Source organism: Miscanthus floridulus, chromosome 8 (genome assembly GCF_019320115.1).
Source record: "Miscanthus floridulus cultivar M001 chromosome 8, ASM1932011v1, whole genome shotgun sequence".
Taxonomy (NCBI): domain Eukaryota; kingdom Viridiplantae; phylum Streptophyta; class Magnoliopsida; order Poales; family Poaceae; genus Miscanthus; species Miscanthus floridulus.
In genome coordinates, this window is record NC_089587.1 from 53603345 (window position 1) to 53623089 (window position 19745).

Consider the following 19745-nt stretch of genomic DNA (forward strand, 5'->3'; position numbering starts at 1 on the left):
TCAGGTCATCATAAAGGCAATGGAGTTATGCTCAGATCATGCATGAATGCAAAAGAACTTCATAATAGGCAAAAGAGTTGTGCTCAGATATAGCAAGTATGAATAACAGGATATCACAGCCAAGTGAAGAAAAAAATCAACAGAAGGCAATTAATGAATTCTCATGAAATAAATCCATGGCCATAACTGCAACCATGATCAAGTGTCCATGACATCATAGGCAATGTAACTAACTGATCAAATACATCATCACAGAGCTAATGCATGTGCTCCTGGCACCTAACCCACAACCACGGTACTTGCCACTCTCAGACCTACAACCTAAACATACCACCCAACCATGAGGTAACTAGCTAAAGAGACCAGCATGCTGTCTCAAACCAAAAGAAATGGAGCATAGTGTTGCAAGCTCCAGTCAGCTCTATCCTGCACAAAAGAGGTCACAGCACAAAAGGAGGAGGAAGCAGCAGGTTGATAGCTTCACTCCATAAAACACAGATCAGTCAGCAAGCATGTAGATACATCTACATGTAGTAATGCTTGGCAAGCCATGTCCTGAGCCAAAGGACACGGTGAGAGTCAGTCATGTTGACAAAAACATCATCTTGAGCCTTGTTATCAACCAGATGGGAGAAAGCATAGATCAGAGCCTCCTTGGTGAACCTCGGCATGTACATCTGTGGGGGGTACGACCCCGGATACCTATGGCAGACCATATGGGCTGCGCCCCTAGGGGCGGTCCAGCCCACAAGACGAAGCCTTGCGGGGCACAACTCTGCTCGGCGCCTCCTGTAAGACACCGAGAAGATATACTGAAGATACTACGAGATCTGTTAGGATATGTATGATCCTAAGATTCATGTAATCAGTTATTACTTTTCAGTTATTTCTCAGATCTAACCGACTTGTAACCCTGCTCCTCAAACTATATAAGGCGGGTAGGGACCCCCTCCAAACTCACGCAATATCATACGATAGCTGATACAAACCAACAGACCACAAGAGTAGGGTATTATGTCATACTGATGGCCTGAACCTATCTAACTCGTGTGTGTCTATTGCCTTCTTGTTCTTGATCTCACGCTCCTCTGCCGATCAATATACCTTCGTGGGATACCCCTCGGAGGACTGCCGATGATATTCTGTCGACAGTTGGCGCGCCAGGTAGGGGCTGTGCGTGCTGTTTTCCTTTATCAAACAAGATGATTTTTTCCGTAGGCTCTTCGTCCCTCCCGTAGCCCGGCCAGATCTTCACGGTCGGATTGATCTCGTGGATCATCAATGCTGATGGAGTCAGAGAGCTCCTTGAGCCGGTGCAGATCGATTCTACGCCGATCACCCCCACACCTACGACTGTAGATCCGATCTCGGAACCACTTCTGAGGTCGCCTTCGTCAACAACCCGCTGCCTGCTTCCTTGCTACCAGAGGAGGCAGATCAACAGCAATGATCTGATCGCATCCATCGACCAGGTTGGTCACAAGCTCGCTGATTGCCTCTCCATCGCCAAATCAGCTCTGGACACCCTTGTTCAGCACCGACCACCCACCAATCTAGACCTCCCGGAGGCTGCTCGAAAAACTCCGAGAGTTATGGCTCTGCCCTTCGGGCTCACCAACGCCGCCACCACTTTCCAAGATGCCCTAAGGGGCAAATTCGCCGACCAGGTGGGAGACGCTCATCCTTTCGCCGACCAGTTCGTCGACCAGCCTCCGCCGGCCGTCAACATGCTCCATGTCAGTTAGCACCCTAGGGCATCCCTCCACACCATCCTAGAGGAGAGTCCAAGCTTCGAGTCCCAAGACTCCACAGAGACCCTCGCCGAAACCTCCACTGAACAATTTCCTCTCCCTCCTCTCCGGGGGGCACGATCTTCAACGTCAACGTCGATAGCCCTCCTCAAAACGGCGAGACCGAGGAGGAATGTGCCGCTCGCGAGAACCAGAACATCAACTATGCACAACGCCGAGCAAACGAGCATGCCCTCGTGATGGCCGAGCAGCAGCTCGACTCGCAAGGGAGGCTACTCCAGCGCAACCTCGATGAAGAGTTTCTCCGCGTTGATGGCCATGATGTTTTCAAGACTCCAAGCGCCAATCTGGCAGTGGCCGCTAATGAGCTCACTCGTCTCCCGCAAACGCTCGAGCTCGCCAAGGTCGTCGCCATGCTTAAAGCGGCACACTGTCAGGTTAATGAGATTCGTGAGGATCAGAGGCCTTCGTGCTCTACGAGCGCGATTCACCGATCAGCTATGTCGAGATCTAATCGCCGCCCCAGTCAAAGTCATTTCGCCGACCAGTCGCTACCTCTCCAGGGGGAGCCGAGGGCCACCGTGCCGAACACCATCGCCAACACGACCAGGAGGTCGAACAGGACGCTCGAGCGCACCTCAGCAACCTCTAGGATGCACGATGGCGTATCGAGCAACGTTGCTTCGATCACCATGAAGACAAAGTATGTCACCGCCAGGAGTACGAGCAGGAGTATGGCAACCCGGACTCAGCCCTCGAGCCTATCGCTGACCATAATGCTGTAGACGATGGTGTCGACAACCCTGAGGGGCCTCTAGCTTTCACAAGGGCACTTCGAACACTTCAGTGGCCCCATGGTTTTAAGATCACTGGGGTCGAGCCCTACGAAGGAAGGATGAACCCGACACAATGGCTGTAGGCTTATGCCACTGCTATCCACGCCGCTGGAGGAGACTCTAATGTCATGGCAAACTATCTTCCTATCATGCTGACGCCTGCTGCCATAAGCTGGTTTACCAGCCTTGCCCCGGACTCCATCGGATCCTAGGAGGATTTGAAAAAAGTCTTCACCGATAACTACATGACCACGTGCACTCGGCCGGGCACCAAGCACGACCTAAACCGCATCGACTAGAAGCCGTCTAAGCTCCTCCACAGCTACATCCGACGCTTTTCTGAGATGAGGAACTCTATCCCCAACATCACGAAAGTTGAGGTCATCACCGCCTTCATCCGAGGACTCCACCACCATGAGCTCCGCTCCAAGTTCAACTGCAAGCCGCCTACTGGGATCGACGAGACGATCACCACCGCCAACCAGTACACCAACGCTGAGGAGGCCGAGGTGTGCTTCAACGAGGATGTGAGCACCCAACGACCAACACGTCGGTATGACGACTGCCCCGCCGATCGATGCCACAGCGACCGCCATTTTGACGACCATAGTTATCCTTATAACAGCGGTCGAGATTGGCAAGAAGGGCCCAAGTCTGGCCAAAATCGCCGCCGTCGGCCAGACCACATCATCGCTGCCGTCAATGAACCTCACGCCAAGCGCAACTATGATGAATAGTACAGGAAGATCCTCGACAGCCCGTGCCCGCTCCACAAGAATGCCAAGCACAAAATGAAGGAATGCCTCGGGTTGGCTAAGGAATTCTAGAACAAAAAGCTGGACGACGACGCCAATGACGGAATCGGAGGTCGCGGACCACCTGGGGGCAATGGCAATGCTTTCCAGGACCACGACAAGGTGGTCGCCACCATCTTTGGGGGCCTTGCCTCCACCGAAAGTAGAAGGGAACAGAAGCTTGCCGCACGGCGGGTGCTCAACGTCACCGCGAAGGACGCTGTCACCAACCCTAGCTATCACCCATGGTCTGAGGTTCCCATCACCTTCAGCAGGGACGACCAATGGGCAGACATTCCCTACATAGGGCGTTTCCCCCTTGTCCTCGACGCAACCATCCAAAAGGTGTTGTTTAGAAAAGTGCTCGTCGATGGTGGGAGCGCTCTGAACCTCCTCTTTGCCAGAGCCCTAAAGGAGCTAGGCCATACTTGGTCGGCCAGCTCTAGCCAAGTTCATGGCTATACCACACTACGCGTACTTGGTGCTGAAGATGCCTTCGCCTACAGGAGTTCTGGCCCTATGGGCTATCCTCTCCATCGCCTACGCCTGTGAGACAGAGTCTCGCTCTCGCCGAAGCTACCGACCTCTCTATCTAGATGGCCAGCATGGTCGCCGAAGCCAAAATGCTACCCGTCGACATGGAGATACCAGACTGGAACCTCCCACGTGCTTCCGCCAAGTCCAAGGAAGTGAAGGAGGTCGGCCTCGGGCTCGACGACCCCTCCAAGACTGTGAAGATTGGGGCTCACCTTGACCCCAAATAGGAAAGCGCACTCGTCTCCTTCTTACATGCCAACGTCGATGTGTTTGCTTGGAAACCTGTAGATATGCCGAGGGTATCGCGGAAGAAGATCGAGCACTCCTTGAATGTCTCACCGACCACCAAACCGATCAAGCAGAAACTTCACCGATTCGCGCTAGACAAGAAGGAGGCTATTAGGGTAGAAATAAAATGGCTCTTAGCTGCTGGATTTATAAAAGAAGTGTATCATCCTGATTGGTTAGCGAACCCTGTTCTCGTTCGAAAAAAGAATAAAGAATGGAGAATGTGTGTTGATTATACTGATCTTAACAAACACTGCCCTAAAGACCCCTTCGGTTTACCTCGGATAGACGAGGTTGTTGACTCCACCGCTGGCTGTGAATTACTCTCTTTCCTTAACTGTTACTCCGGCTATCACCAGATCTCTCTCAAGAAAGAAGATCAGATCAAGACATCGTTCATCACGCCTTTCGGCGTGTATTGCTATACCACCATGTCCTTCAGACTCAAGAACACCGGGGCGACTTATCAACAGGCTATCTAGATGTGCCTCGATCAACAGATCGGCTGCAACGCCGAAGCTTACATCGATGATGTGGTCGTCAAGTCTAAGACCGCCAATAATCTTATTGCCGACCTCGAAGAAACATTCGCCAACCTAAAAAGATACCGATGGAAGCTGAACCCTTCAAAGTGCATCTTTGGAGTTCCATCCGGTATACTCCTGGGCTACATTGTCAGCGCATGAGGCATAGAACCCAATCTCGACAAGGTCTCCGCCATCACCAAGATGAAACGACCGACATGTGTCAAGGATATACTGAAGCTTACAGGCTGCATGGCTGCCTTAAGCCGCTTCATATCACGCCTCGGTGAAAAAGTGCTACCTTTCTTCAAGCTCCTCAAGGCCTCCGAGCGCTTCTCCTAGTCGGAGGAGGCAGACACAGCTTTCAAGCAACTCAAGTCGTTCCTAACAAAGCCTCCGATCATGACAGCGCCACGACCAGATGAAACTCTGTTGATCTACATCGCCGCCACTTCTCGTGTCGTCAGTGCAGCTATTGTCATCGAACGCGAGGAAGCCGGGCACGCCTACAAGGTGCAACGTCCGGTATACTTCATAAGCGAGGTACTTAATGAGCCCAAAACTCGTTATCCTCAGATACAAAAGCTATTATATGCAATTCTGATTACATCGCGCAAGCTCCGACACTACTTCGACTACTACAAGATCGTTGTGGTCACTGAGTTCCCTCTGGGGGACATTCTCTGCAACAAAGAGGCCAACAGCCGCATCATCAAGTGGGTTATTGAGCTCGGTACTTACTCCATCGAATTTAGAAGCAGGCCTACTATCAAGTCACAAGTGCTCGCTGATTTCATCGCTGAGTGGACAGAGATCCAAGAGCCTATCGCTGTTACTTGCCCCGAGTACTGGGTGATGTACTTTGACGACACCCTTAACATCAACGGTGCTGGTACGGGCATTCTGTTCATTACGCTGACCAAGGATAAGCTCCGATACACTCTCTGGATACACTTTCTGGCCTCCAACAACGCCGCCTAATATGAAGCATGTCTCTACAGACTCTGTATAGCCATCGAGCTCGGTGTCAAACGCCTCATGGTGTACGAGGATTTTGTACTGGTCATTAACCAGCTTAACAAAGACTGGTCTTGCTCCAGTGAGAAGATGGATGCATATTGCGCCGAAATCAAGAAGCTTGAAGGAAAATTCTACGACATCGAGTACCACCACGTGGTACGCGACTAAAATCAGCTCGTCGATCACTTATCCAAGTTGGGCTCTTCTCGCACCGCGATCCCACCAGGGGTCTTCGTTCAGGATCTCTTGGCACCATCCATCAAAGAAGATACGGAAGTTCAGGAAGTTCCCCCCGTCGAGCAACTGGTACTTACAGTACCTTCACCGGCCGCCGATTGGAGGGAGCAATTCATCAAGTACCTCACCAGCACCGAGGTACCCACCGACAAGGCTGAAACCGAACTCCTAATTCATCGAAGCAAGCATTACGTGCTGGTGGATGGCAACTTGATGAGGAAAAGTGCCAAGGAAGGGATACTGTAGAAATGCATCACCCAAGAAGACGAAGTGAAGTTACTCCTCGAAATTCACTCTGGTTTCAGCGACAACCACGTGGCTTTGAGAACACTGGTCGGCAAAGCCTTTCGAGCAGGCTTTTATTGGCCCACCGCCATCTCCGATGCAAAAGACCTCGTCCGACGTTGTGAAGGATGCCAATTTTTCGCCAAACAAATCCACGTACCGGCACAAGAGTTGCAGACCATTCCAGCCTCCTAGCCTTTTGCATGCTAGGGACCGGACATGATTGGTCCTTTTAAGCCAGCACCAGGAGGTTTTCGGTATGTATACGTCGCCATCGATAAGTTCTCCAAGTGGATTGAGTATAAACCGCTTGACTCCGCTACTGCAAAGAAAGCAGTCGAGCTCTTCGAAGATATCATCCATAGATTTGGTCTCCAGAACAGCATCATCACCGACCTCAGAACTACATTCACTGGCCATCACTTTTGAGATTTCTGCGAAGACCATTGTATCTCCGTCAAATACGTCTCCGTTGCCCATCCTAGAGCCAACGGTCAGGTCGAACGGGCGAACGATATGGGTGGGCTTCCCTCGTTCCTACGGCATTTGCCAGTTAGATCTAGCCATAATTCACTTGAGCTGAGCTGATCTAGTCTAGTCTGAATGCACCTACCATACCACTATACCATTACCTCTGTATCTGTAGTTTTGAGGTACCATGTTGTTTTGTGTGGGTGTGAGGCTGGGTCATGGACTCACTAGTCACTATATACTTGCTTGCAGGAACACAGCATTCCACTGTTGAAGGACTCACTATGCTATTGCATTTCACATTACTGTAGTGTTCAGCATGAGTTTACAATGTTGAGAAGAGGAAGAGAAAATGGAACAATGTTGCAAAAAATCGTGAAGAACTAAATTCAAGATTGCTTTTGCAGACAAAACCAATTCATAATATTGTAGAAATGAACTCATATGCTGCTATAACCTAGAATCGACCTCTGCATCTTCTCGGCTACTATCCGCCTTCATTTTCCGTACGCGTTGAATTCTGCCTTCATTCTGTCCATTGTGTTTGAACATACAAAAGGATTGCTCTTCTTATCCATTAACTATCCAACAATCCAAGAGGTTCTCTTCAGCCTTTTGTAAGTCTGAAAACTTACTTTGAGACTGATGTGCCATCCGGTGTCCTTTGTTTAGCGAATGCGCTACCAACATTAGCAACTGCAACATCGGCCATCTTCTTGTTTTTGGACTTAGACCTTTTCTTTTTCTGCTTGTTGTTTTGCTGCTTCGCCTCATCGCCGTTTACTGGTATCTTAATGTTCGGTTTCACACCAGCAGCACCGGTCATCCCTTCCACTGCCTTTTTGGATGCAGTATGACCGGCACCAATTGAGTTATCTTTGGAGATCTTCTCCAAGGTACCCTGAGCGTTGTTCTTGGTTTTGTTGGCAACTTTAGTATATTGCTTCTCCAGCAGCCTATTATATCGGACCCTGTCACTGTCCTGATCTAGGGAGTTCTCAGACTGTCCAATGTTATCCATTTTGTTGCTTGGAAACTCCTTGTTCCTCCGAGAGGATCCAGATTTTTTTGAACGACTTTCTCCATAAATATCATCTTCAGGTTTGGCAATTCCTACTGCTGTGGAATTGGCAGATCTCTTTTCTTCAGGTTTGGCATTTCCTACTGCTGTGGAATTGGCAGATCTCTTTTCTTCAGACTTGATGGGAAGAGCCACACTGCTTGAGTTTGTAGCCTTTGTGACTAGCACGACGTTTGGTGTTGCACTGGCATTGTTCATTTGCATAGGAGTGCTCTTTCTATTCACCTCGGCTCTGTCTGGTTTCTTGAAATCTTGGAACCTCGTCTTGATCTCTTCGAGTTCGGCCTCCTTCCGTTGCAGGATTTCCATCAGAGCTGCCATCTGGTCAGGGTTTGAACCTGTGGCTTTCTCTTCCATTTGTCTGATGCAGCTGTTTTTCTCCGAGAGAGCTGCTTCCAACTCTTTTTGAGTGTTGGTAGCATTTTTGGTCTTCTCTTCCATGTGTTTGATGTGTCTGTCTTTCTCCGTGAGAGCTGCCTCCAGTTGTTTTCTAGCCTTCTTGAGATTTGTGGCTGCCTCTTCCATTATATTGATGCGGTTATCTTTTTCTGCGATAGCTGCTTCCAGATCTTTTTGAGTCTTCTTAAGATTTGCAACTGTGGTTTCCAGTCCCTTGAGTTTGGTTTTCTGGTCTATCTTCTGAGTTCTAAGTGAAGATGTCGTTGCTTTCATTTCTTCCACCTTCCTCTTCATCTCTTTGTTAATTGCCTTCTCTTTCTGAGAATAAATAATGAAGCAGCAACATTCAGTTAGTTACATTTTTTTAATTTTCCGCATATTCTATATCTGCCACAGAGAAAGGTTGTGTAGCTCATGTAACAGTGTAGCTACGAAATCGAAGTTCTTTGTCTGTTAGTTACAAATGTCATACTATATAAAATGCCTACAAACAAGCATAATATAGCTTCACTGCAGCAAGTCTTTGGGTATAAAATAAGAGATTCTTTGGTTTTGGAACTATGTTTGCAAGTAATAACTCCAAAAACCTAGTTAAAACTGGAAAAATGGCCAGTTTTTTTTCTTACAAATGAGATGTTATCTCTCTCATTAATTTTTTCTGATATATTCAAAATTTTGAGATCAAACTGACTATCTAGTGGTCGTCCTTTTATAAAACCCTTTAGAGGTAAGCAAATCCTGAAGTACTAATTCTTAACAGTATGTCAGTGTTGTACAAATACATTGAATTGTGCCACTTTGTGGTACCAACATGCAGACAATAACAACTAATAGCAGCTTCTGATCTGCTACGCTCTTTTCCCCTTCTTTTTTTGAAAAAGATGCTACGCTCTCTTGTGGAAATCTGGTTTGCTGCTTTGTTTCTTGAAACAAACTAGACTGAGGAAAATGACTAGTGCAGGTAATTGGAAGTAGAAGGGGTGGGTGATCCATGACCATGTCCATACCTGGAGAAGGATCCGAACGGAGACAAGCTGCCGGTCACGTTCCTGGAGACGCCCAGCAAAGACGCGCTGCTCCCTCACCTTCTGCAGGACGACGATGCTCAGCACACCGGCTGCGAGGGCCACCAGCAGCAGGAAAACGTAGGGGAGCTTCCTGCCGGCATTGGCCATTGCATAGCCCTTTGATCTGTACTTGCTCCCATCCATGTCCTACCAGTGTGAAGGGTGCACTTACTCTTGTTTATTACTGTAAATTACTCCTTCAATTCCTCTGCTTGCAGGATCTTGGCCTTGTTTGCTGGCTGCTGCAGAAATGTGAATGGGTTGGGGGGCGGGGCTACAGCTTCTTTCTTGGCTTTCCTGGGTTTGGGAATGGCAGGGCTTTGCAGAGTTTCTGCTTGGAGGTCACTGGTGAGGATGGGATACAGCTGAGCCTTTGAGGTGAGGGACTCTCCATGCTACTCATATGCCAATGCACATGATCTTGAAGTAGTAGCCTATTTTGTTTTTAAATTTTGAGCCACGGAATCAATCTATCAAATTAATCAACAAGATGACAATGTGGCATTGACTTGCACTTACAGACTTACTGGAAAGAGGAAATTTTGACTGCAGGTGAGAAGTGGCAACTGAATACTGACTACCGACAACTGCACTTGTGAATATGTTCTGATGAACCGGAAACCGTTCGATTATGCATCAGACGGTCCAGTGGAGGTTGAAGGTTGCGGACCTGACAGTTTCCACGGTTTTATATTAAGCAAAATCACAGAATTCTGAAGTCAACATCGGTTGTAAGCCGGCAATTAATGAGATGAGATTCTTCTGTGCTTCTTCTCGGATCTCCAGGCAGAGGTGACCTCAGGATGAGTAATCTATTCGTGGAGCAGCAGCACGGTTAGTGCTCCACCATGCAGGATCCAATATCCTGGACCTGAGGGCTCCATCAAAGGACGTGTGAAAACGCTAAACTGAAGTCCAAATGGGATTGCCAAGAGAAGACAGTACACTTGGTACTAGTTCCAACTTACAGCCATGTGATGGTGGTGAAAGAAGAAGAAAAAAGGTTACTTGTGTCGAGGAAACTGATGACGCCATGACTAGAAGAAGAAGAAGAAGCACCTGTTGGTTTTACTTTTACAGACTACTAGATTACAGAGCAGCAGCTTGATGAAGAAAGTATCCATGCCAAAAAAAAAGGAGAGAAAAGAATGGTGATCATTTGTGACTTGTTAACTGCGAACACAACCAATGGATGATGGAGGTTGCCGACGGCAGGTGAGCGTTGATGGGCTTCACGTCGATACCACCCTCCTCGACTAAGACCTGAATACGTGATGGCATGCCATCAACATTCCTTGGTCTTGAAGTGCAGTCATGAACCAGCTTTTGCTGTCGGCAGGAACTGCTGCCTTATTTTCCGAAGGAAATGGACGTGACGTTTAAGTACAACTAGCAAGGTGGCCTGCACATTGCGTCGATAGTATCATTTGTTATACCAAATATTAATTATGCAGGTATAGTACCAATTGAGGCTTTTATCCATGTGCCATTATAAAAGTTGGTAATTACACACAAGCCACTAAAAAATTGAGTTCTCACATGTGCCACTGTTTTGAACACTTTTGCCCTTCATGTCATTTCCGTCAGATTTGCCTCCAACGGCCGCGGGTGTGAAACGTCAAAAATACCGTTAAGTCTGAATATGCAATTAGTTTGTTTTGAGCATCTTAATAACCTCAAATAAAAAAACTCAAAACTAGAAAGTTGTAGATCTCTATAATATCTACAATTTTTATATAAAAAAGTATCTTCGTTTAATTTCATACAAAAAAACATATAATTTGATATGATTAATATGTCTTAGAAAAATCATATTTTTTTGTACGGAATTAAACGAAGATAGGTTTTATATAAATATTGTAGATCTTGACGAGATCTCTAACTTTCTAGTTTTAAGCCTTTTTATTTGAGATCGTTAAGATGCTCAAAAAAATTAATTGCATATTCAGACCTAAGGGTATTTTCAATTTTTTACACTCGGTTTGATACCGTTAAAGCCAAATCTAACGGAAGTTACGTGGAGGGCAAAAGAGTTCAGAGCAGTGGCACATGTGATAACTCAACTTTTTTAATGGCTTATGAATAATTATTACAAACTTTTATAATGACACACGGATAAAAGTCTCTACCAGATTAACCTAAGCCAAAGATTAGGAGGCTTTTACGTACCATTATAAAAGTTGGTAATTGTCTATAAGCCATTAAAAAAGTTGAGTTCTCACAGGTGCTACTGCTGTGAACTCTTTAACCCTCCACGCCACTTCCGTCATATTTAACTCTAACGGTGTCAAACCGCGGTTGTGAAAAGTCTAAAATACCCTCAGGTCTGAATATGCAATTAATTTTTTTAGGCATCTTAATGACCTCAAATGAAAAAACTTAAAACTAGAAAGTTTTAAATCTCGACACATTTAATTCTATACAAAAAAATGATTTGATATTATTAATGTCTTAGAAAAATCATATTTTTTGTACGGAATCAAATGAAGATAGTTTTTATAAAAATATTGTTGATCTCGACGAGATCTATAACTTTCTAGTTTTGAGTTTTTTTATTTGAGATCGTTAAGATGTTAAAAAATTAATTGCATATTTAGACCTGAAAGTGCATCTGGCCCTTTAGTGGGTTTTGGATGATTGAATGACAACATGATTAAAGGTCTAACCCGTTTGCTAAGTGTGAACATGTAATAGGTTATCTCACAGATACTTAATGAAAAGCCAAAATGATGTGTTGTTGTATAAACAATCTAGTTCAAGCACAAGACAACAATGCAAATGAAACTCATACAAAGGCTTATCTATTGTGGGATTCCATGTACTATGTGAAAGCAAGCTCGTTAGGATTAATTAATGAGACATGAGGGATTACATATGGAATGGTCTCTTAAGTAAAGCTTGCTAAATTGAAATGAAAAAGATGACAATACATGAATGGATGATTCAACACAAGATGTGACTTGATGGCTTGAGATGGTGAAGATAGCAAGGAAGGGCTTCGAGGTACTAAGCAAGGGTGAAGGACAAGCGACGGCTTGACGGCCGAAGAACCTAGCTAGGGTGAAGAAGGAAGTACTTGCATTTAGTTGAGGTACTAATCAAGCTATGATGGCCATGTTTATGTGGAGGATCAAATCACTATTGGAATGTTTGATGGAAGTGACTTGATACATTTTGGAGTTATTCATATTTGATGAATGGAATCAAGTCACGTGCTCAAGATGGCTATGCTCAAGTGACAAGATCAATATTGACATGTTGGCACCCTCACTTGATGAAGATTGAAAGATACGGCATCAATTTTAAAGAAGATCAACTCAAAAGGTTTAATTTCGTATTTCTTTTGATCTTGAGTTAATAGGTATGCCGTACTATTAAGAGGGATGCAAGTTTCGGTGGTCTGAGGAAGATAGAGTGCTCAAGCATAATAATTAAATTCAAAGAGAGACACTCTAGCACTTCACGAGCACATAGAATAATTTTTCTGTGACTGTCGGTGTCGGAAGTTCCGACGTAAGCCGGAACTCCCGACAGTCGGAAGTCTTGACTCTTGCCGGAAGCGCTAACTCCCAGTCACAGCCTGCGCGGTGACTGTGGACGTCGAAAGTCCCGACGTGAGTCGGAACTCCCGATAGTCGGAAGTCCCGACCCAAGCCGGGAGTCCCGGCATCAATGGTTCTACTGACCTGCTGTCTGTGCCCGTCGGAAGTCCCGACGATCGTCGGAAGTCCCGACCGTCGGAAGTCCCGACGTTTGTCGGGAGTTCCGACACTGACTTGACCCAGGCTGGGAGTCCCGGCATCAGTGGTGCTGACTGTTTGTTCAACTGTGCACGTCGGAAGTCCCGACGAACGTCGGAAGTTCCGACCGTCGGAAGTCCCGACGTTTGCCGGGAGTTCCGACACTGACTTGCACCCGTGGACTTTTGACCTCGTGTGAACAGTGTTTTCTTCATACGTCGGAAGTCCCGAGATCTGCGTCGGAACTCCCGACGTAGATCTGAACGGTTAGATTTTCACTTGGAGTATAAATACCCGTCTCCTCCATTCTAACCGTGGCCCACTCATTTCAATGCGACGAACACTCGGCCAAAATAGCCCCCAAGCATTCTAGGCTCCCCTCTCTTCACTCCTTTACTTCCAACTTCAATTCCCAAAGGGTTTGAGTGATTGGAGAGTGGATTGAGTGAGAAAAACACTTTGAGCAAGCTTGAGCACTTGATTTCTTCGTCAAGCCGGTTTGATTTGCATTTGTTACTCTTGGGGATTTTCCCCTAGCCGGCTAGGCGTCGCCCAAGCGCTTCCATCTTGTGGAAGAGCCTTGGGAAGTTTGTATTACCCTTGTTTTCTAGTGAAGAAACTCAAGTGACCTTTGTGGTATCCTTGAGTGAGGCAAGGAGGTGGAAGAGACTCCGACCTAAGTGGTCACCTCAACAACGAGGACGTAGGAGCTCCTTTGTGGGGCTGCCGAACCTCGGGATAAATTCTTGTCTCCCGCGTGCTTGTTGTTGTTGTGATTTGCTCGAAATTACATGTATTTGGTTGTCTTCCTCTCTCTAGCTATTCATTAGGGTTTGGGCCTCGATCTACGGAGTGGTGGCTTATCAACATCAAGAGAGTGACCCAACACCTTACCTTACCACTAGGAAGTGGGTTTGTAAGTTATCGGCATCACAAAGTTCATTTTAGCACTTGTAGTTCATTTCCCGTAGGGGTCGGAAGTGCTGACAGTTTGCGTCGGAAGTTCTGACCTAAACTGTCGGGACTTCTGACACGTCGGAAGTTCTGACCCAAACGTCGGGACTTCTGACACGTCGGAAGTTCTGACCCAAACTATCGGGACTTCCGACATTAACTGACTAGTGCATTTTGATTCAACTCCTTGGTTGCAGCTGTTTGGCTCCCTAGGTTTATCTAGTATCTTTTATACACTTTGTGGCTAACTTGTGAGGGGTGGTATTACTCTGATTTGGAGTTTCCAATTTGGAAACTCCTATTACTAATCGTTTCCGCTTTTAAAGGTGTTGATTTTTCAGAAATGCCTATTCACCCCCCCTCTAGGCGACATCCTAGGTCCTTTCAATTGGTATCAGAGCGAGGTTCTCACCTAAAGCTTCACCGCCGTGAGAAAAGGATGTCGACGCCTATCAAGTTGGAGCCGGTGCTTCTCCAAAACAATGGTTCAAACTTTATACCTTGGTCAATTCATGTACTCAATGCTTTTAGAGATATTAGTCCTCTTGTTGAGCATATTGTGTTTGCAAGCATACCTCTTCCTATAGTTGATTGGAGCAACTATAAGAATTTATCAAAAGAGGAAGAGATATGCGTGCAACTCAATGCTCAAGCTATTAATATCATTTTGAGTACATTGAGTGCAGAGGTTCAAGATGAGGCAATATTCAATGGACAACCACCTTCGGAGAGTGCTCATCTCATTTGGACCAAACTCGTTGAGTTATATGGAAAATCCAAATGCGATGATGCACTTGAGGTCGTGTCAATGGAAAATACGTCCATTATGTCTTCATGCAGCGAAGAAGCCTCACAAGACCTCAAGAGCGCTGAGCCGGAGCAAGAGGCTCAAGCCCGGTGGTGGCCAAGTGATGAGTCAACCTCAGTATCTCATGATACTCATCACTTGTGTCTCATGGCCAAGAAAAGCAAGAAGAAGGCTAGCAAGAAAGATCAAGCCAAGGAGATAGCACAAGTAGATGATCAAGAAGAGAGTGATATTGAAATTGAAGATAGCTACACTCTTGATCATCTAAGCAACAAAGACAAGCTCATTCTCATGAAGCTAGTTGAGAAGAATGATGAGCTAGAGGAAGAGAATGAGAAACAAGAGCAATCACTTCAAAATCAAGAAAAGTTTCTCATCTCCAAATTGCAAGAGCTAAAGGCCATAAATGAGAGGTATGAGAAATTATCAATTGAGCATGCTTTAGTTACTAACTCCTCTTCTAGTGTTTCACAACTAGAGAAGGAAAACTTTGAGCTCAAGGCAAAATTAGATGAACTCTCAAGCAATTATAATGTGCTACAAGCAAACTATGTTCATCTCAAGTGCTCTCATGAAGAATTAGTAGAATCAAGCATTATGCTTGAGGTGGCTCATGAGGTTGTGATTACAACGGTAAAATCATCTCAACCTCCTACTCACACACTCACTTGTACACACTCTCAATTGAATATTTCTTGTACTAATGAGTGTGCTTCTCAAGCAAGCCAATCTTCGATTGAGCAAAAATTTATAGAAAATGTAGAGCTTAAGGAAGAAGTGGAAAGGCTAAGAAATGATGTGATTCGATTGAAGGGTAAGGAGAGAGCACAACCTTCTCAAGATAACCGTGTTAACATGGTGAAGAAGCTTGAGAAGGGTTCAAACCTTGCTTTCTCCAAATCCCAACAAAAGAATCACATTTCAAGCAAGGCCAACACAACCAAGAGCAAGAAATATGAAAAAAGACCATGCTATGGTTGTGGAGTGAATGGACATGAGTCGGCTATGTGTCCACACAAGAGTTGGGCCAACAAGGTTGAAGCCGCCTATCAAAAGGCTTCTACCAAGGAGGCCAAGCAAATGAAGAGTGATGGACAAAGCGCTTGTCTCATGATCAAGAAATTGGGGCATCCTACCAAGAAATGCCCAATGTACAAAGATGCAAGAAAGGAAGCCCAAGTTGCAACAAGAAGATGCTATGGATGCAATGAGATGGGCCACAAGGTTGATAGATGTCCATACAAGCAAAACAAGCATAAAGCAAGCAAAGGCCGCATATGCTATGCTTGTAAGAGAAAGGGGCATCTAAGTTATGATTGCCCAAATGGTAACATTCCTAAGCCAAACACATTTGTTTATGATAATATGCTTAGGAAGACCACAAACGGAGTTAACACTAGCAAGGTGATGTGTTCACCACAAACTAGTGCTAAAGCCATTTGGGTGCCTAAGCACTTGTTGACTAACCCAAAAGGACCCAACAAGAGTTGGGTACCAAAGTGTGCTTAGGTTAATGATGTAGGTACTTGGTGATGAGATGGAAGCTTCGGGGTGGTTGAGCAAGCAAATTGAAAATATTCACTCAATCTATCAATCAATTTTTATCATAATCTCATATATGGTTGACCCAAAGATAAATCAATTGGTAACAAGTACCTAAAAACCTTATAGGATAGCCACTTTGTGTTTAGTGCTCAATGGCTCACAAATAAGTATATTTATGAAATAATTGGAAGTGGCTAATTAGTTTCATTTAATAATTATCATGTTTGCCATGTGATGCTTTTAATGGCTCTCTAGTAGAGCAATGCATTTGTTCAGATGCAGGCATACAAGAAGTACTAGAGCTAAAATGAAGAATCACAAGCAGCGCTTCAATTGTTTCTGTCCTGCACCTACCGGACGTGTCCAATATGGCCAGCGTAGAAAGGAAAAGTGTTTATGTTCTTCACATGCCGGACGTGTCCGGTATGTCTGCCGGACGTGTCTGGTATGGCAGGAACCAGAGCACTAATTGGGATGCAATTGAGGTTTGATCCATATGATTTCATATATCCTTATTTTGCTCAGAAGCTTGTGATCTATCAAACCTAAGTGGGTTGTGAGTATGTCTCAACGAAATTTAAATATGGCAAATTACTTTGTGTTGGTCAAAATAGAAAATTGACTCCCAAATTCTTAAAAGAATAAAGTGCTTGTTGAAAGTCATTCAAATTACTTGTGGTACTTATTTAGGGGGAGCTCAGTTTCTATTTTGCACCAATGTGGACTAATAAATTTATCTAGCATTATTTGTAGTCCTTTAGATGAAAATTGATTTCATATATGGTATGATTATTTGACAAGTGAGGTCAACATGATGTTGTAATGCCATGTATTATCTCAGTGGTGATATTGTGGACTAACAAATTTATCTAGCATTATTTATAGTCCTTTGGATGTAAATTGATTTCATATATGGTATGATTATTTGACAAGTGAGGTCAATATGATGTTGTCATGCCATGTATTATCTCAATGGTGATATTGTGGGCTCAAGGCAAAGGTATGTATTTACATACGTGCATTGTAAGTGCATCTAAGGCCCTTTATATGCTAGTGTGTGCATTTGTGTGATATAGGATAGATGTTTTACAAAATCCCTAACTAGCATGTGTAGGTGGTGTGGTTTTTTTTGAAAATCATGTGGTTTTTGGGTCTTTGTGACCTAGTCATGTCATATTGTGATTATTGCTACCCTTGGTTGATTATTTGCCTAATCACATGTGACATGGTTCTATCAAGTCCATAAATATCCCTATGTCCCACTAAAATCTCTCTCAAGTTTTGAAAATCATAAATTTGCCAAATATTCGAAAAAAGAGAAAATCAATTCTTGGCTAATTCATGTCCCCTAAGTGAGAATCCTAAGCCTATTTCAATTGATGCAAATATTATGCCTAGGAAGGTTTGTTATGGTACCCTATTGGTTAGTATTGCAAAAATATTCCGCTATTCATACTAAGGCTATGCCTAAGTATGTTGCGTCTAACATGGGAGGACCCAAACTAGTTTGGGTACTATCGAAAAGTGGATGATCGTTTATAGGTACCATGGCATTGGAGACTTGATTCAATAGAATTATTATTGTTCATCTTATGTTGAGTCAAGTATTGAAGCCTAGTGCAATTCTATCCCAATGCCAAGTCAAAATTGAGTGAAGTCCATATGCTATCAACATACAAGTGTCATATTCAAGTTGTGGGAATTTATTGATATATTTAAAGGCATGCAAATAAGTGGAGTTGAAGCTTGCAAAGATGATCATAAGCTATCAAGGTATATCTCTTGTTGATCAAAGTTTATTTGGGTGCATATGAGTTAATTGAATTGGATATATATGCATATGTTGCTTGCTATGAGATGTTTGAATGGATTAAATGCTTAAGTAATCAAGTTTGAAGTTGGTTTGATTAGATATGTTCATAAGATTTCTTCTAGTAAGTGGTTTGAATGGACATATGTCTTGTGAGAGTATTCAAACAAGTTGATTTCAAGTTTGGTTCAATTTGGAGAAAAATGGCTCAATTATTGAAATCTGTCCAATATTGAAAATCTGAGCTAGCAGTGATCATAGACATGTTTGAGTAATCAAATCTATTTGTATTGGCTTGAAATTTGGTCTGCATGCTCTACACTTATGGTATTAGTTGCTGTGCAAATTTCATGAGATTTGGATAAGTGATACTTCGGATTTGGAGTAGATCTTGTCAGCTATAGTGCAGCAGTTTTCAGCATGTACCTGTGTGGAAAGATATGAAATCTGGTAGCAATATAGAAGTCCAAAGAAGCTCAAATTTTTACAGCTACTAGAAGACTTAGTGTGTCACATCTTCACCAAATTTCGTGGTTTTTGGATATGTAATTTGGGAGATATGATTTATTCTTTGAAGAGTACAGAATCTGCCAGGAAAGTGATAATTATTGGATTGATCAAAAGTCACTTAGATTCAAAGGTCCTCAAATTAGAATCATATCTATAAGTGATTGAGGTACCTATGTTTTGGTTTTGGTTTGAGATAGAAGCATGATAAATGATGAGTACAAGACAATTTATTTGAAGAGTGTATCTAGTACACATTTGGTACTCAAGCTAGAGATCAAGACCAAGATCAAAATGAAGATGGAGTTTAAATTCTAGCGATAATTGGAGATATTTTGATATAAAGAAAAGGACTTAAACAAGTAGAAAGAAAAGGACTTAAAGAATGATTTAAAGTTATTCATCAATTTAAGTCCAACAATATGGATCAATCAAACAAATTCTTTCAAGTTATCTTAAGTGAGTATCAAGGATGGTTCTTTAAAGAGAGGTCACTTCGCTCTAGGCTTGGATGGCTAAAATCTAAGTGGTAATCTAAAGGGACATTTGAGGTACTTGGTTGAAGAAAATCAAGAGATTGGTCTAAAAAGCAAGCAACACCCAAAAGAGAACAAGTCATAAAATTTCCAGTGGTATCATGAAATTTCAAGTGGTATTACAAGTGGTGCATCTTTCAGTTCTCTCAAGCAAGCAATGATCAAAGAAGAAGCAAGCCAACCACAACAAGAAAAGTGCACTTGATCATTAGTGATTCTCAATTCATATGGGTGAAGAATAGGAATTCAAAGAATTGGTATCTATTGGTCTTCACTAAGCTTATAATTGGACTTCATGGTGCTATTGGAGAAATGAATTGAAATCTATATGACTATCTTCCTCTCCAACATAGCAAAGGTATCATTGTATTATGCATGATCATTTTTCATCCCTTACTAGTATGCGGTTAGTGCATATAGTACATGCTTATAGGATCATGCACTACAAATGAAAATTTTTAGATTCATAGACTACCACTATTGCCTGAATGATTATATGATCTAGTGGTCAATGTATGAGTTTGTTCATGAGCTAGTAAACCCATGTACTTGATC

General features: G+C 43.9%; 2 protein-coding genes across 2 annotated transcripts; one reads left to right on the forward strand and one right to left on the reverse strand.

Moving 5' to 3' along the window:
* The first annotated feature begins 5768 nt into the window (after positions 1–5768).
* Positions 5769–6233, forward strand: LOC136469079 (uncharacterized). The gene is made up of 2 exons (XM_066467407.1): positions 5769–5906; positions 5991–6233. The coding sequence occupies exons 1-2, from the start codon at positions 5769–5771 to the stop codon at positions 6231–6233; spliced, it is 381 nt and encodes a 126-aa protein (XP_066323504.1).
* Positions 6234–7374: 1141 nt separating this feature from the next.
* On the reverse strand, positions 7375–9434 carry LOC136473533 (uncharacterized). The gene is made up of 2 exons (XM_066471172.1): positions 9231–9434; positions 7375–8541 (listed from the first exon to the last, which is right to left on the reverse strand). The coding sequence occupies exons 1-2, from the start codon at positions 9432–9434 to the stop codon at positions 7375–7377; spliced, it is 1371 nt and encodes a 456-aa protein (XP_066327269.1).
* Between the last annotated feature and the right edge of the window lie 10311 nt (positions 9435–19745).